This window comes from Lagopus leucura, unplaced genomic scaffold (genome assembly GCF_019238085.1).
Source record: "Lagopus leucura isolate 7727_CA_CO unplaced genomic scaffold, USGS_WTPT01 Super-Scaffold_100004, whole genome shotgun sequence".
Lineage (NCBI taxonomy): Eukaryota > Metazoa > Chordata > Aves > Galliformes > Phasianidae > Lagopus > Lagopus leucura.
In genome coordinates this window covers 14,049,634-14,076,656 of record NW_024962264.1, presented here as the reverse complement: position 1 = coordinate 14,076,656, position 27,023 = coordinate 14,049,634, and the positions used below count along the sequence as shown (strand labels likewise).

Sequence of the window (27,023 nt, the reverse complement as noted above, 5' to 3'; positions counted from 1 at the left end):
TCCGCCTGCCTCCGCCCCCGCCTGCACTTCCGGTCCGCCACTGCGCCTGCGCGGGGTTTCGCGCCGCGGCGTAACGGTCGCCGCCCGCCTGAGGGGTGGTCCGGCATCGTGCCCGGGGGAGCCGCTGCCGTGTAGCTGCGCCGCGGAATCGCAGGACGCCGCGAACACGGGGTACCTCGGCTCTGCTGCTTCACTGTGGGTGGTCGCTCTGCTTCGGCCCGACTGGCCGAAACGTCTCGCCTTGCAGACCGGAGTCAATAACGGAAAGCAAACGCGGCTTGCAGTCTCTGGAGCTGTGCGGCACCTGTGCGAGGTGCGAAGTCCCACCGAGCCCCCGGTTAGGCGCCGCCCCGCTGCCGTAGCGGCCTTGGCCTGGCGGAGAGGTGAGATTGCCCTCTGGAACCGGAGCGCTGAGGCACTGCGGGTAGCGCAGCGCTGCGTGCCCTTCTGCAGAGGAGTTCCTCAGCACGTGCTGCTCCTTGGAAATGCGGAGTAACGCCATAAGACGGCCCTGTCTTTTGGCTAGCTCTGGTGCACGTTAAACCACGCCGTGTATTACAGTGTCCTTTCGTTGCGTCATCTTAGGGGCAAGTGTGATCAGGACTGGTGTGCATGTGCCCTTATGTACCTAACACAGCATCTCACAGCCAGCTCTAGATCACTACCAAAAAACGTACTGTGCACTGCAGTGTACAGAACTCCTTGGATCTTCTGCATTTTTTGGGCACAAGTTTTAACATTCTCCTCGTAAATAATGCTGATAGACAACATGCAGTTTCCTCAGTTTCCACGGGCTGAAACAACCAGAGTTTCTGAAATTCACTTTCCCTCATGTGAAGCTGGAAATCAAGGGGTGTAGCACACTGTGCACCTTTAATGAGCTTTCCAACTAAAAATACATTTAGCAAAGTAAAAGGGAGTGATACAATTTTTTAGTTGCTCCTAAAGGGCTTCTGCCATTTCTGGACTCACAAAAGGTGCTTTTGTGAGCTGTGAACAGCTTGGAAAACTCAGCCAAGAGAGCCCCTGGACTGCTCACCAGGCTGCTGAAACCCACTGGGTCTTCCATACTATCTTGCCGAAAAGGAGTCCTGAGGGTATTTTACTTCTGAGTCTCATAAATTAAGACTTAAGCAATCAGATACATAAAGCATTTGTAATGCTTCCAACTTGGTCCTTGGTGATGACGCCAGGGGCAGCTTAACTTCAGTGTGATACACACCTTGAAGATCTTTTCCACCTGGACCTGATGGCTCCATGCAATAAAGAGGTTGATGCTGACATGCTGGAAAGAGGTATGCACCTAGGAGGGGTCCATCCAGCTCTTCCAGAAGGTCCTGCTGGTGTGGTATTCTCCTCAGCACTGTATCTCCTCCCTGCGCATCACTTGTGCACAGTGGGGCCCCTCACATTAACACCCCATGTGGCATGGGCACTCCCTGGTACCCCTAGCACCTGATACAGCCTTGCATATGTCTTCTGCAGTGGCTCTGCTGAGTCCCAGCACCCCTGTGACAACAGTGGGAGAGGCAGTATTGGGGGGTTGTACTTGAGGGGGCATGAGAAATCAGCTGAGGAAACAAATATACATTATTTAGGGTGGTGTGAGGATGCTTGGCACACCCAGGGACTGAGCAGAACTTGTTGCCTTCCATTTGAGGCTACAGGGAGATAAAGGGGCATTTTGTGGGGCAGGAACAGGCACTGTTCTTTTAATTTCATCTACTCACAGACTGGATTCTGTACCTGAAGATGCATGGTTTGCAACCACTTGTGAGTGCTGCCTTCCTTTGTACAATCTCTAGTAATCAATGCAAATGCCTTGTTAACGCGTGGCACTGAAAAACCAAGATGGTGCTGTTCACCTTTCTGAGGAGAAAGAAAGATTTTGCTACATCTCCTCCTGTGAACATCATTAGATGTCCACAGCTTTTGGCTGCTGTTTTTGGCAACAACATCACGATAAATTGTTTCCTTCTCAAATGCAAAACACCGACATCAGAAATTACTTAACTTCAATGAATACATTAATAACTTTTTAATCTCTTAACTGTACTTAAGTGTACTGAAATGCAGTGATTCTTCTGTTGTACACTTACCATTTTGAAGGATGTAATTATGAAAGACTGGTGAAAGAGCACATAAGGTTGAAAAGCCCTGGGGAGAAGATGTGAGATAACCAAAAGAGATAGATTTATATTCTGGGTCTTGGCTAAAATTATTGCCCCTCACAGGTGGACACATTTCCCTGTCTTACTCACAGGAAGCGCCCACGTGGGAGACACTGTAAGGGCAGCTCTGAGTGACTGAACCCTGAAACAGCCGTACTGTGCATCAGGCAAGAAGAATCAGACCAGACAGTTCAGACTACACAAGTAAGCAAATTTATTTTAAGACAGAACAAATATTGTGGCAAACAACAATATGCAAATTCAGTTGGTAACAGGGGTAAATATCAGACTTTGTTTTCAAATAGATATAAAATATATTCAGATTTTGTTTTGTCCAGAAAGCAGCTCATGTGGGGGGCTTGGAATGGGAAGGGTCTGTCCACACTATCCAACAGCCCATAAAGCCCCAGAACCAACAGTGACTCCTCTGCCAGTGGGGCTGCATGTGTGGGCTCTCCCCTCACAGGACAGAGGTGCCTGTTGGGACTCCAGCTCCTCTTCAGTAATTCCCTCCCTTCTGGTAAAAAGCCAATTCTTGGTACAGACTCCACTTTTGGTTGTGGAGGAGTTGGAGCAGCACCACAGTGTCCACCTACCTGGGGATGGAGTGGTCACAGGTGTCCTTTTTAGGCACAGACAAGCACGCAGAGAGCTGCTGGGGAGGCAGCTCACCTCCAAAGGCAGAGGAGTCACAGTAAGTCCTGGCCCCATGCTCGCCATGGAGAAAGAGGACAGGATTGCCTACTGGAGCACAGGGGTGGCTGCGAACCAAGGGGGAGAGAGCTGCTTTCTGGAAAATCCCTCCCAAATAAAAGCACACATAGAAAACATTAGATTGTCAATGATGCTTTGAAACAAATTCAAGTTTATCATTAAGTGTGTGTGTGTTCACTTAGTACAAACAGAGGAGAAATACTGTGAAACTTCAAGCTCTGGTCAGCATGTCCTCAGTTAGTGTCCACAGAAGCACCATAAGGTATGGGAGATTTAGCACCACAGAGTTGTAGGACCTAACTGATAACATGCATCATTGTTGAAAAACTGGGGACATGGAGATCCATGGGGGACATGGTACAGTCCATTAGAAACAATACAAGGCAATTTATGCGTCGTCATACAGTACAATACAGTCACTGACCAACCAACCCTTTGAGTACAGTACGGAACATGTAACACTTTGCACCCTGTTAACACTAGGGGACTAAGAGACTCTCACACTTTTCTTTCCTTCTGGCCAATTCTGGTACCAAAATGTGCAGGAAGGATGAAGAGCTTGACCCTTTCCTGACATGCTTCCCAGGATCTGCACGTCAGGAGAGACGGGTCCTGACAGCCCCAGAAGTGCTCCTTACTTCTGGCATTGTGAGAACAGGGTTAATTGAAAAAGTGCTAAATTACAGTACATTTGCATTTTTATATGTCAACTACTGAACAGCGAAACAGATCGTTTGAAAACAGAATTGGTATTGTACAGTAAGTTCACACTTAATTCTTCACCGTTTCTACACTTGTAACACATGCATTTTATTTCCATTAGTGTGATTCCAGTAGTATCAACATCCTTCAGAACAATGATCTAACATTAAACAAAACTCCCTAAGAAAAATACTGAGCATCACATAAGTTCCAGAAAAATCTGTTAATCAGCATCACAATGTACTCAGATTTACATCTAGGGTTCTTCATGCCATGAATTTAAAACACCTTTTGGTTAATATCCTGAAAACAAATCAAAACCCCCCAAAATAATAATAACAGTAATAATAATAGTAATAATAATAATAATAATACCACAAAAAGAACAGGTGGGGAAAATAAATTCTCTGTCTGTAGGTTATATGTGCACACACATACATGCACACATACACATTGATGGGTGCATAGGTGTGTGTGCATTTGGAGACTGCTTCCTGCAATGCACAATTAGTTCGATAAACTTGACTCATTTCAAGGTCATTCACATGGGCCAGGAAATACTTTTGGGAAAGAGCTCTAAACTATGGAAAGAAATTAAAACTGTCTCTGCTGGAGAGAACGAAAAGGTCAGTAAAACATCGTCCGTGTGCCATTTCAATGCACTTCCCATGATCTGCCTCAAACCCAAGCAACTGAAATCCCCTAAAAGAACCGTCTTCTGCTTAAAAGGTCCTTCCAGAGAAAGAGGTGCTGTGCTATGCATTACATTCAGGCCTTATGTGTGCCATGCAGCAGAAAGTGCTTAACTTTACCTTCCCGAAGGACGAGATGCCAACTCGGAGGGGCAAAAAACTACACCTGTGGAAAAAAACACAGAGACCTGTTCTGCGTCCCTCTTCCTTGCCAGCTTCCTTTCCCCAGAAGGAAAGAAAGCTCTCAGCTCCCCAAAGGATGACAGAATGTCGGCTCAAGTATTGAAAAGCATCCCATTGTGTCCCAGCGCCAGCCAGAGGGGCCAAGGCCCTCTGTGAGCCTTTCTGAGAGGCTGTCCTCATCAACTAGCGCCTGGGTACTGAGAGAGCACCTGAGCCGCTGGATGCTAGTTCTTTAAAGCTAGATTTGCAGGGTTAATTTGGCCAGGAGAGAAAAAAGTCTGGAATCTATGTACATTTCTACTTTAAAATCACACAATGGAGAATATAAAAGCATAACGCTTTGGGCTGCTCAGATCTTGTTGCTTTTTAACCACTTTCAATTCTGAATGAATACCCAAACCCATAAAGCTCTATTGGAGAAGAAAGCCTAGCTTGAACCAAAGCAAAAGCAGCTGGTCAGGACAATACTTGATCTGCTGAAACAAGCAAAAGTATCACTTTTTTTTTTTTTCCACTGGAGGTTATTTCCACCACAGCTGCTTGCTAAAAGCGAAGGAGAAGACCTAACTCATCTCTCTTCCTTCAAGCAATTGACTGTGCTGATGGAGTTTTCCCCCCTACTCATGTCACCAAGGAGCAAATCCCATCCAGGAGCATTGCCAAGGAAAGGCTCCAATGGAAGGGTTCCCTTGTGGGTCTCATGCATGATACCTCATTGGGAAGGATGCACAGAACCCTTGCAAGCACCATGGTTTACTTGTTGCTGCAGTAAACCCACGATGGCTTTTAGAGAAGCAAAAGACATCAGTGGGTTGAGAGGGTATGGTTTGGAATATCAAAACCTGGAAAATGGTGCATCCTGAGGATCATCACCCAGGTCCAAATACTAGAAAATTATGCCTTTGCCACTTGGGACAAACTCTATCCCATTGATTTTTTGCTGGAGAACTGGCAACTCAGGCCCCACACCAGCCATGCTGAAATATTGCAGGAATCTAACAAAGATAGGAAAGCACATTGACATGGCTTCTTGCCATGCGACTTGCTAAGCTCCTAATGCTTCTCTCCAATCTCAACAGCAAACCCAGTGGTTATATGCTCCATCATCTAAAACATTTGCAAATCCTTTACTTTTTTTTTTTGTAGTTTTAGCCACAATGATCCCAACAGCACTTTCAGTACAGGCACAATGATGGCACGTATTGCAATGGCTTGAGCGCAGTTGTTACTGATATCTGCATCTACAAGCAGTTTCAAATTAGCTTTCCCACTGATCCAACCCAACCTGCTGCTGCAGACCGGGTTCTCCTACCAAAACCGAGAGTATCTGCCACGCACTCTTAGCTTTGGTTCTGTTTCACATCCTGCTGTCTGTGCAAATCAAAGTGTAAATTATACCATCTTGCACTATCCCAATCCCTTTTGAGATTTCTCCTATATCTTTGGTGTTAAAAACAACCATGCGCTTGGTTTTCTGATTGACCTCAAAGTTTACAGCAACCACATCTGCTTGGATGTCAATGATACAGATGTTCAGTCTATTAGGTAAAAACAATCTTTGACGGTTTCATTTCTCTCATCTATAAAATTGCTAAGAGATATGCAGTGGAAATTAGGCACCAGACAGTGGTCACATACACCTCAAAATTATCTTCTGATGGCCCCTAGGTAATTAATGCCGTGCCTAAGAGACTAAATAGACTGGGGGAAAAAAGTGGTTCAAAACTCAGTGCTAATAGTACTTACAAAAGTGCAGTGCTCAATATAATCAGAAGCAAAGTGACCACTAGTACTTAAAGTGCTAGTTTTAAAGTTTGTTTGGTTCAGTGTCCAAAACATGGGGAGAACACGTGTGATAGCTAGGGATGAAATCAAAACCAGATGGCACTGCTACTGTACATGCCACACCAAAAGTGCTTCAAATCACACCATTTCAGGGATGCATAACGCTACGGGTCAGCTTGTGAACACATACAAGCAAACAACTGACACCTTTTAGGTTACGATAAAGAACAGCTCCATTAACTCCATCACTATGAACCGATTCAGAAAGCAAAGGGCCACAGCGTACAAAAAAAACAAGAGTCTCTCAGAACAGGTACAAGTCTCTGCAACTATGATACTCAAAGTCTAGCAAAAGCAACCCTGGGAAGCCGCCGAGTGTCTGCAGCAGGCTTCACCAATGCTATCATGCAGTTTACAGAGGAGTCACGCTGCAGACTGCCTCCTTTTACAAGCTATCATACAGTTAGCCTATTTATGTACTTACTGGTGGTTTGTTTCTATACTTTTATACTTGCGCTTTCTGACTACGTGTTAAGCCGGCATTTCTCTCTTCACCACCCTAATGGTGAAAGGACAGATAGTGCAAGAACAAGACAATGAAATGTTGACAGTAAATGTCAACGTTCCTAACATCCGATCTTCATTTTCATGAATGAAAACATCCCCAAGAAGGACTTTGGATATGCAGACATCACTTTCACATGTCTAGCATGCTGTAACACACAGCTGGGCGACTACAAGACAGGAGACACGCAAGAAGGAAGGAAGCTGCAGGAAGATAGGACCAGGCAGTCAACATGTCTGCCTCCACTCAGCTCTGCATGCTCCTTGAAGGAGGCTAGGCGAGGAGAACTCTTCCTGACAGAGGCCAGATGCTGTTCTTTCTTCTCCTTAAACACACAAGACATGCTGCATGCTGACTTCTGCTTCTCTTATTCCAGCTGTTGGCTTTTCTCCCTCTGAATAACCATGTTGAGCTGAAAGCCCAGACAACCTAGGGCAGACCTACGAGGACCAGGCAGCTAAACTGAGGGGAGTATGAAAGGACAAGTAGAAAGCTGGAGTAGCAGGACCTCAGGAGAATAAACAAACTGTCGAGCTTAGATGTCTCAAAAGGTTTCAGCAGGAGCCTGACAAAAAGATCACTCTTCCCAGGCTCTGTTTGCATAGTTGTCAACTCTTGCGAGTATTTTACTAGGCAATCCCTAGCTGTCCAGTACCTGATGCATGCCAGCCAAGTGCAAAGCTTCATGGAGAAAGCTCTGTTTAAAATGAAAGTGTTGGCTTGCTGGAGTTTGCAGTCAGAAGCTGCTGTCTGTGTTTGGCGGTACATTCCATGGTCTGTAAATCACATCTGGATTGTCAAAATGGAGAACCACACCTTGCATGTGTAGTGGGATGTTCCAGGTACAACTGTAAAGCTTTTCCTGTACTAAACCAGTGAGCAAACATCAGAGAGGTGATTTTTCAGAAACAATAATACTAATACCCGAGGAGAAGAGGAATTTAAGAAACAAGTGTCCTGACCTGCAGTGTTGCTTCAAAGACATGTACTTAAACAAGCAAAAACAGGTGAGGCATCCTGTAGCTAAGAACACAGATCCTACTCTGCAGACACAGAGCTAGAAAGAGACAAGTCTGGATAAGATCTGGGAGTTGGGGATGGGAAGCACCAGCTTCACAGCACCTGCAGTGTTGATCCAGACAAGAAAACTGCTGAAAGAATCTGTCCTGTGACCCTGGCTTTTGTGTTTCAACCTTCTGAGCAGCTGCAGGGAGCAGCTGATCTAAGCTGGCCTGATGCAGACATAGCCCTCTCCCACACAAAACTCACCAAGGAACAAGTGTACAAACTTGCACATCTCTGCTTTCGTGGCAGTGATGGAGACATGCAAGATTACGAGCAGTTATTGGACATCATGCTGGGCAAAGAAGTTTCCACGCTTCTTATCACATGCACTGTGCAGATCTTGCAATGTTGTAATGTATTACATTACATTAATGTAGATGCATGGAAAATATTTGGTTTCAGTAACACTGATCTCAGTGTTGAGACCAAAACCAAACACTGTATGTACTGAAAATGTGCCAGCATGGAAAGTACAGTACAAAAATTACTCATTTTCCCAGTCATTTTTTGTGTGCGTTTCTTTTCTGATGGTAAAGATTTTTGGTAAATGATAATCAATAATAAATCTAATGCTAGAAAACGGCATCAAATTGCAGGGTAGTTTTCCACGCTGCTGTCCCAAGGAAGGTGTCTAAGTGTGCTATATTTTTGCTTACCTACGCCTGCAACTCCTTGCAATTTCACCTCCACCTGAACTGCAGCCATTTTTAAAAACCACAGCTGTTCCACACTTTCTCCAAGAAGAGCAGCACACAGGCTGCCTCTCATGCCGTGCTGCGACCGTCTCACCGCTGCCCTGGCATAGCAGCACCCGCTGTCCTTTGGGATCGCACACAGGAAAGCAAACAGACTGTCAGGCTTTTCACACCAGGCAGGTGCTGCACAGAAGTGTTGAAGGAAATCATACAGCCTGCAACCTTACCTGCAGCCTGAATGCTGCTCAGAGCTGGTTTTTAAAGGCAACGGTAAATTCACGCTTTAGTCAGCATGCTAGATTTTCATGCAGATATTCTTGGCAACTTTTCCAGTCTCTAAAAAACAACTCATTTGAAAGTTTATGAGAAGCAACATTTTATTTTTGGAGGCAGAGGCTTTTGCTGCATGAAAGCCTGCAGATATCTGTATGCCACAATTAAAAGCTGATTTTCAGTGATGAATAAAGTGATTCCCAGACACAGCATACTGCAGAGTAAAACATGATCCAAGATTGCTCAGTACCACAGGCATAGTGCAAACTGAAGACACAGGGCCATTTTTAATTATATGCAAATTAAGAAAATCCAGATCCTGCAGCGGAAAACCAATTCTGGGAAGAAAGAATCATCCATCTTTTGTAGTCCTAGTGGTGGTGCTTGAGAAGAAGCTTATTTACAAAATGGCAATCTCCATGAAGAGGCTGTCTTATCACTGCCCAAAAAAGGCATGAATGCAGATACACACTACTACAGCTCCATAGATCCTCTGCCTGGAAAATTCCCAGAAGCGTGGGGACGGTGCCTGAGGAACTGAGATGTGCCAAACTGAGTTCACACCAATCGGCATGGAAGGAGCCTAATTTCAGCTCCAGCAAGGGTGCGTGCACGCTGGCACATGGAAATTAAACATTATGAGCCTTGAGTATGGGAAACTGTGTCCAGTTCAACTCATACCAGCTATGAACCTAATGCAACCGACAAAAATAGCGCTTTGAAATTTGTGCTTTGAACTGCACACTTTCAGCATAGAGCAGGAAAATCATATGCCTTTTATATTATGTATAAGTGAAAACATCTTCTCAATAAAAGCATTAATGATGTGTAAAACAAAATGATATTAAAAAAAAAAAATGCAGCAGGCTTTAGACTTTCTGCACTTACATGATTATTTACATGTGGATGAGAAGCATCTTGTCCCTGCACAAAAATATCCATCACATGGGATGACAGAGAAATGTTTCTTTTTTCTGTATAAGAAAAAAAATAAATCATGAACTCTTGGAATGGTTCATAAAGGGCTGAAGAAAACCAAGCACTAGGTTCACAGAGCAGTGAGAAACAACCTATACCTGAAACTGCATGGTGAGACAATCACATGGGGAAAGGAGCCTCCAACTTTGGTTTATGGCCAAGAAAGACAACAAGAACCGCCCCTTCTGTGGCCACCTGTATCCAATCCCAGTGAAGCTTGAAGTGCACGGAGGGGAGTGATGCATGTGTGATAAATTCATTTACAGGACCTTCTAGCCACTGCTGCTGCTCCTTCTACGGAGGGATGCTGCCACCACAGCCCCTCTAACACAGCAAGCATTGAAGCAGCAGAAAATAGAAAGTCAGCAGGCACATAGGGACATCTGAAGTCTAACTTCAGAGCCTTTGTGCATTTTCTGAGCCTAGAAGCATTGAACAACTATCTATCTGCTTTCTAGTCCTAGCTGGATACCCACCCACATAGCTGGGCATTGTGGTCTGCATCCAGCATTATGAAACTGAAGGCAGCCAGAGAACACCGATATATTGAGCTTTTGTAACCGTGGAGCCTGATGATGGGAACATTGGACCACAGGGACAGCACATTGAAAGCAAAACATTTTATTAATGCTGGCTAAGCTTCGTAATGTACGCTTATGAGTAAGGCAGAGGTTGTACGTAGATCACTTTGCCTGCCACCAACTACAGCTTCTGGAATTAAAGGCAGCAGCAGTTAAGCAGTATGTACAGTATCTATGAGTAGAAAGAAAAGAGGGTAAAGTGTAGTTGAAACAGTAGGGGGTTTAGCTTGGCAGAAAGCAAGGTCTTTACTTGACATCAGCCAGGGACCAAATATTACATCAGGAGCAGAGGGCCCCCAAAATGCAGCCAACTCGAGTTCTTGTCTGGTTGCAATGCTGCAGCACCAACACCATGCAGGAGAGTGAGAAAGGCCAGCCTTGGTCAGGGGCTCTGCAGGCACCAGACTGAGCCTGGGAATGGCCAGGAATGCAGGCAGGTGGGTCACAACTCGTATCTAACTTAGCCATAAATCTCTGCACATGGTGGCCTGGTGCTGACTCAGATCTGTGATTTCTGTTTTGTTCTTTTTAGGCTTCCGTACAATATTTTTGGCTTTAAATGTCTTTCTGAGATGGTTTCTAAAAAATGTAAGTTTCTTACAGCAAGAATCACACCTACAATCTAAGACAAAAATATGTTTATCTTTCCTAGATGTCAGAGGTGGTTTAAAAAAACAAAACAAAACAACTATTTAGGACCATCTTCTGAAGCATACCCAATATAGTTTAACAGCAACAGCTTTTTCAGCCCAAATTAGTTCACCTTCACAGCCAATCTTCTACAAGCAGCTTAAAATTGCATCAAATTCCATCCAAAGGAACACTTTGTTCTGATCTCCTCTGATATTGCAACTCTTATTTTGCATTAGTTTCTGCATCCATACAAAATTCAAGGAGGAGGGAAAAAATCCATCACTGGTAAAAGAGAGTTCTAGGTTTTACTAGTACAAACTTACTGATTTTTTACTTTTTAATAAATAACTTTAAAAAAAAAATAGCTGTCTGGCTTGAAAGCCTTTTGGGGAAGGTTGAAGTGAACCCCCTTTTTAAATGCATATAAAAAAATCTATGTTCTTCCTAACTCACAGTCCAAGCCTTCCGTCGGAGTCACATTTTCTGAAACTGGTAATATTTAGCATTGTGGAGCTGCATTGCATAGCTGGCTGGGACTGCTTCAGTTGCCAAGGCTTGTGAGCTGGACAGGATAAAAGATCTCTGCTAGAGTATTGGCAAGAATGACTGCAGAAAAGGCTCCTGGAAGACTGGATGACAAAAAGAGGCTGGTGTTTAGGCTGAGGCAAGTGAAAAACACCCATGTCGTTGTCTCCTGCTTGTCGTCTTGTGCACAGCCTCACAGCTGCAAAGAGGAAGAGGTTGGCAAGGGGTTTGAACAACTGCAGAGGGCTGCCCCAGGATGTATCGTAGCAGGTCAAGGGCTGCTGCAGGATTGCAGCATGGACAAAGAGCGAGGCCGCTGCTGCATTTGCTGTGCTCGTGTCAGTGCCCAAATTCTGCAGTGGCAAACCATCCCTCAGGTGTTAATCCAGTGCACCCTCAGGCTCTGAAAGCAAGCATGGGCGTTTAGCTAATTTTTTTTTTTCTTTTTCCGCTCTGTTTTAAGAGGGAAATGAACCTCTTGTATGCAACTAAAAAAATAGCAAGTCCATTGCTGTGAAAAGTTAAAATTCATTACAACGTAAAAAAACAGGGCAGTACAGACAAATGTGTGCTTTCTGTTGAACGTCAAGCGTAATGAAGCAGAATGGAAGAGGATGTGAGCTTCTTCGCATTGTTAAGAGCCTAAGAAGCTGAGGAGGGTAAGAAGATCCCCCAGGTCATGATTTCTCTTCCTCAGCACAGAGGGGCAAGGAAGGCTGAGTCTCTGCTGGACAGCTTTTAAGGGCCTATCTCAAAAAGAGGTTCAGATACAGACTACATGAGCAGTACCTCAGTCCTACCCCAGAGGGCTGTTGTGCAGTCTATAATATCCAAACATGAGAATGATCACAGAGTGAATAAGTGAGAGTTACTAAACAACTGCTAAGCTAAATAACTGCTGCTTTGCTACAGCGTGACCCCCAACCTCGCAGAAACTCGCCTCAACCCACAGTTAACATCTGTGTGCTCCCAAATTCCCATTGTCCACGCAATAGCTGCGTAAGTACATGAAGGCTGCAGAACAGGATGCCTTTAGTCATTGGAATGGTTAAGGCCAAAGAACATCAGACACAGGCTGCTATCTGCACTGCTCTAGTGACCTTGATGTTTTGCAGACAGATAGAGAGAAAGAATACCAATTGAAAAGATATGTTCTGAGACAACAGGAATGAGGCTTGGTTCACCTCATCGAATGCTGTGCTTGTTCTCAGCTTTCTAAGTAAGGGTTTGAGTCAAAAAGGTATTTTCCTAATACTGCCGGGTTGAGGCATTATGAAACCTGATCAAAGTTAAAAAGCTGTCTTCAGTATTTTAGAGATTATCAGAAAACTTCAGCCTGTAATCTCTGGGTTTGTAGCGCATACTCTAAACCTGCCAATGGGCATCAGGGTGCTTCTTCCATTTGCAGCAGATCACTGCTGCCTGCAGCAAGGTGCTTCACCAGCCTTTTGTGAGAGAAATAAAAGCAATCGTGAGGATACTACGCCTTTAGAACACTTCTAAGTAAAATCTTTTTTTATGATTATGGGTGGAACAAGAGATGAATGAGCTGAATTCACACTCACTGACAAAATTCACTTGCCAGAGAGCATTTAGAAGCTAGAAACACATAAAACAAATACCTTCAATTTCCAGAGAGGTGGGCAAAGTGGTAACCTATTAGGTAAGGTGGAGCCAGGGAGACCAGAAGTGACTGGAAAGGTATTTGGTGTGAACACAGACTTACAAACTCAGTAACATGACAAGATAGCACCTGCCTTACCTACTCAAGCTCCTCTGCCTGAACTTAGGGTTGCCTTTGGCTTTTCATTTGCTCTCTGGAGGTGAGATCTTTTTTGCATCAATTCAATATTCACAAACAGAGTAACAGCAAAATCCTCGATGCTCCTTGTCCTCCCCCAGCATTTAGAGCTAGGTGAACTTCGAGGAGGAAAGTTCTCCTCCAGTGCAATGCCAGCCTTCTGTGCAAATGCTAAACTTTGCTACCTGGGAGCCCAAAATTTTTCTGGTTTGCTCCTGGCTGTGAAGCTGTCAAGGTCTGCTGCTGTTAGCACAAGATGTGCTTCAGCTCACCCTTTAGGACATTAATGCAGAACAGAATGGATAATTAATTTATGTTAAAAATACCAGGGCTGCATTGGCACATCCAGCCTTCTCTGAGGAAGAGAATGAAAGAAAGAACAACTGCTGTGTGACAGATGTTAGTCATTATGCTTAAATGCACTTCTGGAAGGCACTCAGATATATGTGTCAAATGATTAGAGTAATGCAAGATGCTGCATAGAATAGGAGGAATTTCTTTATAGCTAAACCTACACAAAACCTTGGATCACCTTGCAATAAAAATGTTACGAAAGAAAATCCAATTAACTTTCAACAGATTAAGCTTCTGGGAGCTGGAAAAAAAAAAAAAAAAGAACAAAAAAACAACAGAGCTCTTCAAGCAGTTATTTTGCATTGCTAGATGGGAGCTGCTTGAAGCACAGCTTGGAAAGAAATGACACAACTACATTACGACAAACTAGTTGAACAGCTTTTTGAGTGGCCTGACACACAGCTTCTGCCTGGGATACCAGAGTAGGTGCTTAAAACCTTTTTGGAGAAAGTAGGAACAGCATGGGTAGAAAGCAAAAATGGCTGAGAGTGAACATCAACATTTCACGTCTTGCTAACTTCCAAACAGCCAGGGAATTTTGTCCTTCCAGTACAAGATATTTCCATTTCCTACTCAAAGCAGCTGCAGTTGTTTGTCACTCTTGGTGACAAAGGTGATTTGCAACCAGATTTTGAAACACTTTGAAAGGCACAACCCCTCTAGTAACAGACATACTGATGCTAATTTTTTTTTCAGGTCCCAATAAGGTACTAATGTTCAAGCTATTTAAAGCAGAATGAGTTTGTTGTGTATTGAGTATTTTACTGCTGGAAGGATCACATGAAAAAAAAAACAACTGAGCGTTAGGCTGTTTTGCCTTGTGACCCCAATTAGTATGAAAAAAATAGCAGCAATGCAGAAAGCTAGAAAGCCCACTGATATAAGGAGAGGTGGGAATAAGAGGACACAAGCACTAACAGTGATGGCAGGAAGGGCAGAAGTAACACAGGTGAATGTCATTTTAAAATAAAACCTAGTTAAAACTGGCAAAGTTCAAGTAAATGTTGGTGACTATTCCAATTACTGCACGATGAAAACAGTGTTTTACACCTGTATGCAACAATCCTTCAAGATATGGGAAAACACGGAAGAAACCTGTATTCCAAACTGCACTGGCACAGGCAGCCACTAGATTCATTCTTGTGCTTAAACAGGCATCTTGTTAGTCCTAGAAGAAACTATTAGACCTTTAGCATCCCAGTTTAGTCAATATCATTTCTTTTGACAGTTAGATCACGAGCAGCTTTTGAGGCTTATCTGCAAGAATATGTATTTTCCTCTCCATCAGACACTCCTGGTTTACCCAAGCCTTTGGATACCTACAAAGAAAGCATACAGACAAGAACATATCTTGAGCTTGTGACTGCTGAAGCAATCCAAAGATAAATATTGTGAAGATGGCGGGTGTCAATGAAAATAACTTTCATATTCAGGTAAAGGCCTGTTTTGTGTTTTTTCCCCCTACATCTTATTCAGAAATAACAGGAGCATGAATGTTGTTAGGTGGTGTGCTGTCAACCTACCATGTACAAAAAAGATTTATATTGTTAGGCTTCATGGAAAATGTGTACTGTAGTATTTTAATAGCCCCGATTTTCTAAAACTATTAAGGAAGGGCAAAAACTACTGTTTGGACTCTATATAGCCTATGCAGAAAAAAAAAAAGGGAGAAAAAGAAAGTCATCAGCAGGAAAAAAAACAGCCTACAGGAAGAACAGGTTATGATTTCTACAATTGGCCTGTTTAATTAGTATCACAGTCAGTCTGCTGGCAGATATCAAGAGAGGTCCTGTTGAGGTCTGCCTGTCTTGGGAACTGCTCTTTTCTACATGTAAACTGATGATTTGAAGATGGATAATAATTATTTAACCTGCAGATGGCACATCCCTGGGAAGGACCGTAAGCACTGAGAACCGAGACTGGTCTTGACAAGGTCAAGAAAGAATCTGAAAAGAAATAAGATGCAATTTCGTCAGGATAAATGCGAGCTTCTGTGTCAAAGCAGAAAAAAGCCTCTCTGCAAAGACTGAAAAATGATTGCCTTTGTTGTAGCTCGGCCACAGAGGAGCTGAGAGGACACAGTTTCAAGCAATGCTTGAGTCAGCAAGCATGCTGTTGCAAAACCCAGCACATTGAGTATATAAAATCTTAAATTGTTTGTGATGCTTTTGCTTGCGGCTGGTAAGATGGCAACACATGTATGTTTCCTCATCTTAGATTTTCTGTGTTCAAGAAAGAGATCAGAAGGAGCCTAAAGAAAGAATCAGCAAGAGCATGGTAAGGGCTGTGGAAGGCTTTACAAATGCCTAGAAGAGCAGACAACAGTCTTTAATTATGTAAAGAGCTGCAAGCAAGAAAGGAAACAAACCGTTTCCATAACTCCTCTTGAGAACATGGCCTGTAAGACTAAAAGAGACAGCATAAGAATGTAGCATGAGAAATGCAGGTTGGAGAGGAGGAAAGGTATCCAACAGTAAGCAGCGTGAACCAATGAAACAGCTAATCTAGGGAGGCTGTGAATATCCATCACTGGAGGTTTTAAGAAATCTTTTCATATCATTTAAATGGAAGAAACACAGATGCCTGTGTGCTGTGTGGACTCTGAAACATACTTGTAGACACCTTCGTAACAGCAGATTTAAGTTTACTGTCAGATACTTCCTTTGAGCCATTCTTCAACCTGAGTTCCAGCCAGGTTGAAGACCAATGTGTGGAAGGGGGCTGGTTTAGCTAATCTTTGCCTAGGGGGCCACTGTTGATGTTCTCTCAAGGTCCTTGCCAACTCCATCGCAATACAGCCTATTAAACATTCCCTTGTTCTCCTCACCCTTAGGTTTCTTGGTCCTTCTTCCATGATGGGACACTGAGATGGAGTTGTCACACAACTTGTGAGATGCCATTCAAGATCACAAAAACAAATCTATTTTACAACTCAGCATCTTTCACAAGAAGACATTACACCAGTAGAGTTTATACAAAACAGCAGAGAAAAAAAATATTGGAAAACTAAGTATCAGAAAGCGCCAGAATTAAGGACACAGTAACCTTAAATTCTGACCCTTGGATATGCAATTCTTTTACAACTGCATCTTCTTCTCTAGCATACGGATTTCTTTTTGATCCATTGTTCTGCAGTCGTCCAAGCCTTACCTATGTGTACTTTCCAAACACTGTAGATATACCTACCCACTATGTTGCATCCAAAAGATGTTAATGCTTTTATTTTAGAGACCATCAGTATTGATCACAAAAACTGCAATGCCAAATGAATCCAACTTTCTCACACTCCATTGAGGTAGGGATGTATCATTGACTACAGCTCATGGTAGCACTGGAGAACATAGGCATAGGCAGAATAAAGCCAAAGTTACCAGCAGGCCCAGTTTTCAATGCTGACAGTTTATATGGAATACTTGCCATTATTACAGCACTTCACTTGTTCAAAGCATGGCTTTCAACAGTTGCTAACACCGGCTGCTTCTGCAAAGCAGGCCTCAGAGTACAAGCCCTGGGCTCCAGGCACAGAAATGCTATAGCACTGATGATCACCTGCAAAGAGCCACAAATCTTTTGCAAAGATGGCACAGAACATGTTTTTGGAAAGCTTTTCACAGTGAGGCCAACCTTTCTTTCCCCCAGATCCCTTCAGCCCATATCGCACTTTTCTTTCCTAGTGCACAGGAACAGCTGTCCAGCAGGGAAGTCACTCCCACTGGTTCCTGTAGTGTAAAAAGTACACACAGTGCTGCACAAAATGAGATGGCAGGGGTGAACTTTACAGGCAGCCAACACTTGTATGCTTCCCGAAGCTTCTGCGTGTGCCCCTGGACAAGCCTAGGCTACCTCCAGCTTGGCTGGACCTGAGCAAAGAGGAGGGCTCGAATGCTGGCAGTGCCACGTCTTCCCCATATCATAGACGGAAGTGCTGCTCTGCAATTCCCTGGGGTATGAATCCTGTCCTTGCTCCCCACCACCCCCTCCTGCCTTTCCATTCCTCTACTTTGGTGGGAAGCATTTGTCTCTATTCACAAGCCCCTTCTCCCACTGTTTCTTTGCCAACAAAACACACTGAAAACAACCATCAGATGGGAACACATGCAGGAACTCAAGGTTAACCAGCAGCTGACATGGAAGGTATCTTTTCCTCAAATGAATCTGTTCAGAGCAAATGATCAAGATTAAGAAGTGACCAGACACAAAGCCCTTCTACCTGTGAAAGGGACTTGCCCTACAGCGACTAAATGATCAGCCTTGCAGCCACATCTTTAACCAAGAGCTTGGATGCTGGAGTTGTTGCCCCTTCCCATTCGACAGTACTGCTTAGTACAGGTTTAAACACTTAAAAGGCAGCATACATCCCTGCAAAGAAGGTACAGTGCCCGCATTCTGAAGAGCTAGTGATTCCCATGTGCCTGATGAAGCATTTTGAGGTAGCCTGTCAACTAGGGAAATGATTACAAAGTCATTAGCGACAGCGTTACTGGGGTGGTATTTGGGTACGTTGATGTTGGGCCAATGTTTGTACCTCTGAGGATGGTACAAAAACAAAACACGTTCAACACGCACAAAAAGGCCAGAGCGTAACACCAGTGTAGATTTCCAGAAGTTAATGTAAAGACAAGGCCCCTGAGGCTGCTGGCCTACGTTTTGCACGGCGCCTTGGCATGCAGCAGGAATAATCTAATCACATTAATCACAGAAATGCCAAAGCGCCATCCAAGTTCTGAAACCTCAGTGTATGCTTTGACATTTCTAAAAAAACCGATTTTTATTCAATGTCACCTACCACTTTCCTTAAAATTATTAAAGAAATTAAGATGTAGGAATTCTCTGTTGGAGAAGCCAGAAATTAAGATGTAAGAATTCTCTAGCTTCTCCATTAAGTGCCAGCAAGAAAAGCTACCTGGTGATACCTACTAGTAAGTCCCCTGCCATATTTAATTAGGGGAATGCCAGTGGAAATGCACTGCTTTGGCCACGCTGCTGCAGCCAAGTTGCAGATGTCAGAACCTGTCCAAGCTCTCCATAACTCCTGGCATCCTATTTTATCTTGACGCTTTAAAATATCATCAACTTGAAGGAGATACAGGTGGGGAACCAAGCATGAGCATGAGAAAATATTAGGAAGAACAACTCCAGCACAATGTAGCACCAGAATTATCGTGTAAAAACTGGTGTCAGCCTATTAAAGCTTCTTTGGGTTCTGGAAAAACAGAACGGTGAGAGATGTGGCTTCAACCTCTTCCAAATGCCTGAGCCCTGAAGCACCTCATGCCCTCAAGCCCAGGGTGTTTTCCTGTGATCCTATGGATTTCAGCCAGTTTTAGACAAGGCTGAATTACCACAGATGTTCACTGCTGTACATGCATAGCCCCAACAGGCCAAGAGATAAGAAGCTATGAGCACCTTGGACAAGGAGGGAGAAACTGCAAAGCTTCTCAAGAACTGCAGCCCCATATGGGCTGCATGCCCATCAAAGAGAGCAAAGCACAGCAGGTAGGTCTTGCTTCTCCACCTGCTCAAATCTGCTTGGTTTTGCAACCACGCAATGAAATTTTCACAACTCCAGATGACAATAACACAACAGTGGGGTCAACAAAAGACATCACTATGGGTAGTGTGAAAAACATACAGGTGACACAGCCACTGCTGATCAGAGACAATGCCTTACAGCCCCATGGATAGAAAAAACACCATCAATTGCCATGCATGTAGAGCATCATTCCTGAAGACAAGAAGAACGGCTTCAGCCTGCAGCCACTTCAGGCCGCTGCCTGTGTGCCTGTCAAGCACGATGAGGTCTGAGGCTTGAGCACAACAGGGCAGCTACACAAGCACATCAGGCTCGTGCCCAGCAAACACCATGTCTGCAACCGTGCCACTGTCATCTTTTCCAGGATTTCAGCTCAAAGCACCCATGAGGAGGACTAACAAGCTTGTGATGCGTTCAGTGTAGCCTTTATTTCCAGTCTTACTTGGAGAAACTAGGTATTTCAAATGCAACCTTTGTCTAAAAGGAATGGAGGAGCAGGAAGGGGAAGGCAAATTTTAGGGGTCACAATATGTTAAGTCACTAAAAATAAAGGACATTTTAATTTTGGAGGAAACAGCGTAGAAAATTAAATTGAAGGTATACTTTTCTTTAAGAATTACTTTAAAATGTATATATATATATACCATATGTACAGCAAAAAGTATGCAAAAGAACTAAAACCTACTTATTCACTAATTTTACATAGGGTGCAAAGTCTGCACAATAAAAATACACACTAATAAACTTTTCTGCTAGAAAAATTAATACACGTGGATAAAAGAGCTGCAAGTCAAGCAAGCAGCAGGCTTCCTGGCCACTACCAGCTGCCTTTCCCACAGGTTTAGGTCACCGGAACAGGCCTTGGGAAATAAACAATGTAACCATTAGACTACAACATCTTCAGCAGAAAAAAAAATGGATGCCAACTCTGATTTTGGTAATTGATTGGGATTTTTTTGAATAAAGGACAGGTTTTTTTAATCCTTACAATGGCATATTTTATGAATGTAAAGGTTTGCAGAGTAGAGGGATTTTAAAACAGTGTGGGAATGCAACATGACCCGTGGGGCAGCAACGGGCTGATACCTGCAGCTCTTGCTTTACCTGCACTGCGCCTCAAAGTAAAGTTTTCCCTTCTCTTGCCTATGTTTTCCTTGCAGCCTCACTGAAAACCTAAGAGATGAAAGTGCTTAAAAGCCAAAATCTTTAAAGGGCCATGATAAGCAGCAGGCAAAGTGCTCTCAGTGAAATAATGCGCTTATCCAAACTGATAGTATGAGAAACTGCCTTTTAAGCCCCATCTTTAGACTGTGTACTTCAGATAAATAGATTATTTTGTTACGAGCTACTACAGGCTACAATATACTCACATAAATATATCAATGCCTAGACGTGAATATGAATTTTTATATATTGAGTACATACAAGAAACACGACAAAGAGCAGATTACTGCCACAGCTGCATCTTTCAGGGTGGAGCCCACCACACATGTCCCCAAGACATGATTTTTGTCACCTTCAAGCAGTGCCATGTGGGGAGCCTGGCCACAGGAAGCCTCCCAGTCCCTTGTTAACATGCTTTTCTGCTAGTCCTTTGCCAAGAAAGGCAGCTTCTTCACAGCAGGTGGGGGTCAGCTGGCAAAGCCTCCACGACACCTTATTCTCAAAGCAAGACCTTGAGGGATGGCACAAGCATCTGTACGGAAGGGAAAGCTAAGCATAACAACTTGGTGTGGCCTTGAAAATCTTGTTTGTCAGGCTCAGCAACAGCATTCAGAGCGGACCTAAACTGCCGGAGAGCCACAGCAGGCACTGCCACCAGCTCAGGCTGTTCAGCAGCACTGCATACTACATCTCAGTGTCTCGCTTTGACGAGCTCAGAGGATCTGTACCACCACACCTGTCCAGGAGCTGGGTCAAGAAGGTACAAGAGGTCCATATCTGACACGTGCACACAGGATACAACCTCTTCAAGGTTCAGATTACAACGCTGAAGCACCCCCTGCCAGACCAGTGGCAGAAATATGCTCCTATTATTTACACAATATAAAGTGCATTAGGATTTTCTTATTGAACTGACAGACTTCTGTCTGGACCATATAATTTTGAAACAGTTGAGGACTTTAATAGGAATTCTCTCACGAGAAAAGAGGTTCAGATTGGTACTCTTCACCCTGTCCTCCTAGAATTGTTTTTGGCCGTTCTTTCTAGTGCAAATAAGCTTGTGTTTTCTCAAGTTTAAGGGACATGGCAGTTTTAGGGCACAGAGAATGAACATTTGAAATGCATGAGGAACACAGCATTCTCAAGCATTGCAACGGGCCCTTCTGCACACAAGCAGCTTACATTATTGCTGCTCTCAGAGGTTGAAAATGCACTGCCAAAAATAATGATGAACCCGTTTCCAAATCTAACTGGTACAATTTTGCATTGCTACATTTTGAGTTAGTCTGTTTTATCCTCCCATGACAATATTTGCAAGCACCAGTAGTCTTTATATTTCTGTGGAAACCTGTCGCTAGTGGTTTATCCATTGGTAGTCGGCTGTGAACTTGAAGATCTCATCCAGTTTTGGATACTAAGGTGCATCCCACACAGGGAGAGTACATGCATTAGTGAATCCTGTGGAACCAGCCCTGCCACACAGCCAGCACTGGATTCCTGGCTGCTATTTACAATACACTAATGCAATCAGAAGGCCAATTAATTAACTCAGGAAAAAGATTTAAAAAAAATAAATGGGTTAAACGCACAGAGATACCAGTCTTACTAAGATACAGCCAGCTGCATTTAGACACCCTTTTGTCAAAATGGCAAGTGAGTAGCAATAACAAAAGCCATTTTGCATCTCATCTCATCTTTTTTCTTTTTTTTTTTTTAAGCAAAAGACAGGATTAATAAACAGGCCTTTTCAATCACTTTGCCCATTGCAAGTATTTTCCTTACTAACACCAAAGGAACAGAAGGAATGCGTGACCACTTACAACACACACCTAACCTAAGCAAATTCCAACGTGGCAGCTTTTACGATGCATTGACACAGACGTGGGACTGGAAGATGTTGAGTGCGTAGGGGAGGAGTGCCACACGGGAGCAGGAAGGCGAACATAAAAGAGTTGTACATTCATAGCTCCAGTTGGTTAGGATCTGTGATAAGTTCATTGTAACTCCAGGCACTGTAAAGGGCAGCAGCAGCCAGCAACATGCTGACTTGTGCATCCGGGACTTGCTTGCTAAACTCTTGTTTCACACCAACTGGGACAAGAAGTTATTGTAATTGTTTGCTAACCAAACCTGTTAAAAACATTGCGACCAAAAGCCTAGAAGCAAAGATGAACCAGTACCCCATAATGCCTCTAGCTGATTCATTGTGGTCTGCTAGCAGTTCAAGTGGTGAAAATCTCTTACAGACTTGAAAAAGTACCTGAAAGAGCAATCTGTGCAGAAATGGATGGTTGTTGTGACACTAAGCCAAATGTTTGCTTGCTGTAACTGCTATATGTAGTTTTATGTAAAGGGCAAATCACCTAAAACAGTGAAATTAACTTTCTTACTTTCTGCCACAACTGTGACATCTCCTAAAGATTCTTTGGTGATTTTGATGCAAGCTTTTTTTTTTCTTTGCTCTTTTTCTTTTCTTTTTTTTTTCTTTTTTTTTAAAGTTAAAACAGATTGACTGTTATTAGTACCCAAAGTAAAGCCCAGATTATCCTCTCAGTTCCCACCCCTGCCTCCCCAGCTTCTCTTGCTACGGTTAATATCATAACAGGCAATAGCTTTTGGATTTAGCGTGGCCATGCAGCGTGCAGGTGGGTCCAGACTAAGAGTGAAGATAAAAACCTTTCTGAACAGATTTAAAAAACAGTGGAATGGTTGAGTTGGAAAACATCTGGTCCACGTGCACACTTGGCCACTCTGCAAAATACAATGCAAGTGATTATAAATATCTGACTAGTCACGCATCCTTCAAAAAAACCTTAGAGGTGGGAAACACATTCTTTAAAGTACCTGGAACTCAACCAAATTCCCAGTGATTTCAGAAGGCTGAAAAAGTCCCTTGAATGATACGTATCCATTTGCTAAGAAATGACCAAGAATTTTCAAAGTCTTCAGGCCTGCTAATTCTATGCATTTTCCCTCCCAGCAGAGAATTCTTCTGACAAGGACTGTAAGGTTCAGGCTGCAGAGCTGCCAGTAGACTTTGCACAAAGCTAGAAATCAAATTGGTGGATTTCAGCTCCAGCTTCGACAGGGCGGGAAGGAGGTGATGGCAGGGCACTGGTCTTATGTTGTACTAATAACATCTGTAAAGTCAACGTGACAGAAAATCTGGTGCAGCCATGGCTTTGAAAATGTGTTACAGATCAATAGGACAGGGATGCATTTTGATACGAATCAAATAGTGCACCAAACCCCCCAGAGATCTTCCTCACAGCAGGAGGAGAGAAGTGCCCAGGTGTTGTCCTCATGTGTGTAACATCGTGGCCGCATTCATTTCACAATTGGGAGGGAACTCTGGAACCTCAATCACAGCAGCCATCTGGCTCAGCACACCCGTTGCACAGCCTCCTGCCAGAACCCACAATACCCCGGCTACAAAAATAGCTTCTGAAATTTGGAGGAATGCATTAAAAAAATCATCAGCCCCGTGTGGGCAGAACATGGAGATGAAGAATGGATTATGACTTGTTGCCATGAATTTGGAAGGCTTAGCACTTGAGCACAGTTTCATATACTAGGATACTCAGGTTATTAGGTTAGCACAAAACTATGGGATTAATAACAAATCTTCTGCTCTCCACTAGCACAGTATTAAAGGTCTGACTGGTTACTGAGATTTCTCCCACAAAGAACATCATTTCAAACGCAGTAACCAGTACCAATTTTTAAACATCTCCCTCTCCTCATATATGTCTGAGCAATTAACATGAAGACAGTTTTTGCAGTAAGTGCCCTATGGCTCAGCTCTTCAGCCTTCTTACTGAGTACAGGCAGAGTTCAGTTCCAGAAAAACTGCCATAAGGAGAAACCGATACATTTCAGTGTGAGGGCTTTTTTTGTACCACGCTCAAGTGCAACACAAGCCTTATCTAGACTATTTAAAGGTCAGAATGCCGTCTTTTTTGTGCTGATACGCATAGTTTCGTAGTCTTACACACTCAAAGAAGCTGACTCATACAGACTTGGGAGGTTGGTACTTTCTTAAGAAATACAGAGATATTTTGGGTGTAATATAGCATGATAACCAGACTCCCATAACATTATGTACTGACTACCAGAAAAGGACTTTACAAAAAAAAAAAAAAAGGGGCAACTTCAAATTACTATAGATCAGTCCCTCTCACCAATATCTGCTTTTTGTTTTATTTTGCCAGACGGCCAGTTCAGTGCACTCTATTCGAGACCCTCTTGCTCTTCACCACTGTCCCCTCTGATATCCATCCTTTTTTCTTTATGGCTGTTGCAAATTCTCCTCATCTCTTCTTCATACTTGATAAAATTTTCCCCAAACCTTGTCCATGCTTTGTATGGAACTGTGATGGTGTTACGGTAGGGTGGTCTCACCTCACTTACCTTCAGAAAAATGCCATACCTGTTGGATCCCACATCAAAGTAGAACCTCTTGTTGTCCACCCGAAAGGAGGTGCCCTCAGGGAGCTCAGGGGGCTCATCTCCCCCACCCCTGCGATCCTCCATGTCCCCCTCGCCGTATTCTTCAATCAGCTGGACCAAAGCATCCCTGAACTCGATCATCCCTTGCGCTGGAAGGACAATAGTCTGCTCCTGTCCCAAGCTGTGGCCAAAATAACCAATCATGCCAGGTCCCCGGCTCATTGTCTGCCTGATCCGCAAGAAGCGGCCCCGCTGATTCTCCTTCAGGTCAAGGTAATATTTTCTGTTGTCCCTCTCGATGTACTCTGTTTTGAGGACGCTATGAGGGTGCTCTTCAGAGCCCACAGAGCCCGAGGGTGAGGGCGGCGGGTGCTGCTGGCGCTGCCTCGAGTGCTGCTCCTTGCCATTGCTGTGCTCATGCCTGTGGCCACTTTTCAGGCCCAGGTGGGCGTAGTGCTCAATGAAATCGCCCAGGCAGTCCTTCAGCTCGGCGGCCACGGACAGGGAGAGTGTCAGCTTGCTTTTCCTGATGTTGTCCTGCCTGCCTCTCCCAATCCAGACCTCTGCGATCTTCAGGAATCGGCCCCGGGAGCTCTGCTTCACATCCAGATAAAATCGCTTCTTCTGGATGTCCACCCTCTTGGAGGCCAGCTCCTGGATCTCCATGCAGCCCCCCTGAGAGGGGGCCGTGTAATGGTACTGCTGCTGGGACTGGGAATAGATGCTCCTGTGCAGGCCAGAGCCTCCCACGTTCCTTCCTCCTCCGCCTCCTCCTCCTCCTCTCCCTCTTTCCATCTTTACCAATCAGCTGGAAATAACACATAACAGAGACGCAGATGACAACATCAGCACCAGGGGCCTGTTCTGCTTCCTGGCGGCGGCTCTGCTCGCTGCTGCTCCCCCTACCCACGCTGCTGCCTGCATCCCAGCTCCCCGCTGCCAGCCGCCCCCGTCGAAGCTCCGTTCCCCACCCTGGCGGCCACGTGTCCCCTGAACCCCGTTCTCAGCAGCCAGTGCTCCCGGCTCTGCGTCCTTAGGTTCTGCCTCCTCGCACCTCTCGTGACCTTTTTGCCTCAGTATTGATGATCGCCCACCGGGGCCCCCGGTGCCACAGACCTCCCCGCGTCTCCAGCCCACCCGTGGTGGCCACCCCATGCCGTTTCCCTCCCAACCCCACGCATCCCGACCCCTACACCCACCCCAACGGACGCCGAGCTCCCTCTCCCCCGGATGCTCCTATCCCTTTCCCCCTGTGGGTGCTGCCGCTGGCACTGCCCTCAGCGCTGCCCCCAGCATCCTGGCCGCCGGTGCCCCCCGGCACGGCTCCTCTGCCCCCCCGGCACCGCATCTCTTCCTCGGTGCCCCCAGTGGCGCTTCCCGGCGCCCCCGTAGGTCCGCCCGCGCCCCGCAGCGCTCCCCAGCATCGCATCCCCGCAGCATTGCTCCCCAGTGCCCCCACAAGGGCCCCCGTGCGCCCCCGGCTGAGTCTCCCGGCACCCCTCAGCACCGCATCTCTCCCGCCGTGCCCCCAGCACCACTCGCCGGAGCCCCTCCTGCTCTCTCCGCGCCGCGCCTCCCCCCGCCGTTGCCCCCAACTCACCCCATAGCACCCATCGCCGTCGTTGCCCTTCACCCACCGCCGCCGCCGCCGCCGCCGCCGCCGCCGCCACCGCCCGCAGCCGGCGGCCCCGCCGCCCCCCGCCGCGCAGAGCCCCGGGCTAGCGCACCCCCGCCGCTCCGCTCCGCTCCGCCCCGCCGACCCGGCCCGGCCCCGCCCGGTGGAGAACGACGGCGGCGGCGGCGGCAACGCGGTGGGCGCCGCCGGCTCGCCGGAGGGTGCGCGGCCCGCCCGGACACGGGACTACAGCGCCCACAATGCCCCGCGGCCGCTCGTCCCGCCGCGCACGCGTGTCACCTCGGGTAACCTCCCGCCGCCGCCGCTAGAGGTGACGCGGGGCGATGCTCGGCAGGAGGCTGTTTCGTTGACGCGGTCAGCGTGCGACGCGCGGGCTGGATAGGCGCGGAGCCGGGGCCCGGTGAGCGCCGGGGCTGCCGCCGCCTTAACGTGCCTCCGCGCAGGGCGCGGTGTGGGTGCGCGGCGTCCTGCTGTGGCAGGGGCGGCCCGGTGTTGTGGAAACACGCGGCACGCGGGCGGGGGGC

At 45.5% G+C, this 27,023-nt stretch overlaps 2 protein-coding genes and 1 long non-coding RNA gene across 7 annotated transcripts in view; 2 read left to right on the top strand and 1 right to left on the bottom strand.

Moving 5' to 3' along the window:
• Positions 1 to 92: 92 nt before the first annotated feature.
• LOC122179527 lies at positions 93 to 16,774 on the top strand. Of its 3 annotated transcripts, none has more exons than XR_006178719.1 (4): positions 93 to 383; positions 2,264 to 2,375; positions 15,006 to 15,150; positions 15,594 to 16,774. It is a non-coding gene; the product is annotated as an uncharacterized LOC122179527 (long non-coding RNA). The 3 variants fall into 3 exon arrangements; XR_006178720.1 differs by lacking the exon at positions 93 to 383 and adding an exon at positions 391 to 1,295 and having other exon boundaries at positions 16,551 to 16,774; XR_006178718.1 differs by lacking the exon at positions 93 to 383 and adding an exon at positions 392 to 1,295.
• PURG (purine rich element binding protein G) lies at positions 2,362 to 26,524 on the bottom strand. Of its 2 annotated transcripts, XM_042870396.1 has the most exons (3): positions 26,464 to 26,505; positions 24,844 to 25,671; positions 2,362 to 4,445 (listed from the first exon to the last, which is right to left on the bottom strand). In XM_042870396.1, exons 2-3 carry the CDS (start codon positions 25,656 to 25,658, stop codon positions 4,343 to 4,345), a joined length of 918 nt encoding a protein of 305 aa, XP_042726330.1. In that variant the 5' UTR covers positions 25,659 to 25,671; positions 26,464 to 26,505; the 3' UTR covers positions 2,362 to 4,342. The 2 variants fall into 2 exon arrangements, with proteins under 2 accessions (XP_042726330.1, XP_042726329.1); XM_042870395.1 differs by lacking the exon at positions 2,362 to 4,445 and having other exon boundaries at positions 24,582 to 25,671; positions 26,464 to 26,524.
• Positions 26,525 to 26,819: 295 nt separating this feature from the next.
• The window catches only part of WRN (WRN RecQ like helicase), a 42,415-nt gene continuing 42,211 nt past the window's right edge, over positions 26,820 to 27,023 (top strand). For both annotated transcript variants that reach the window (XM_042871222.1, XM_042871226.1), the window contains exon 1: positions 26,820 to 26,899. The gene's annotated coding sequence lies outside the window, so the exon portion shown is untranslated. The remainder of the gene's footprint in view (positions 26,900 to 27,023) is intronic.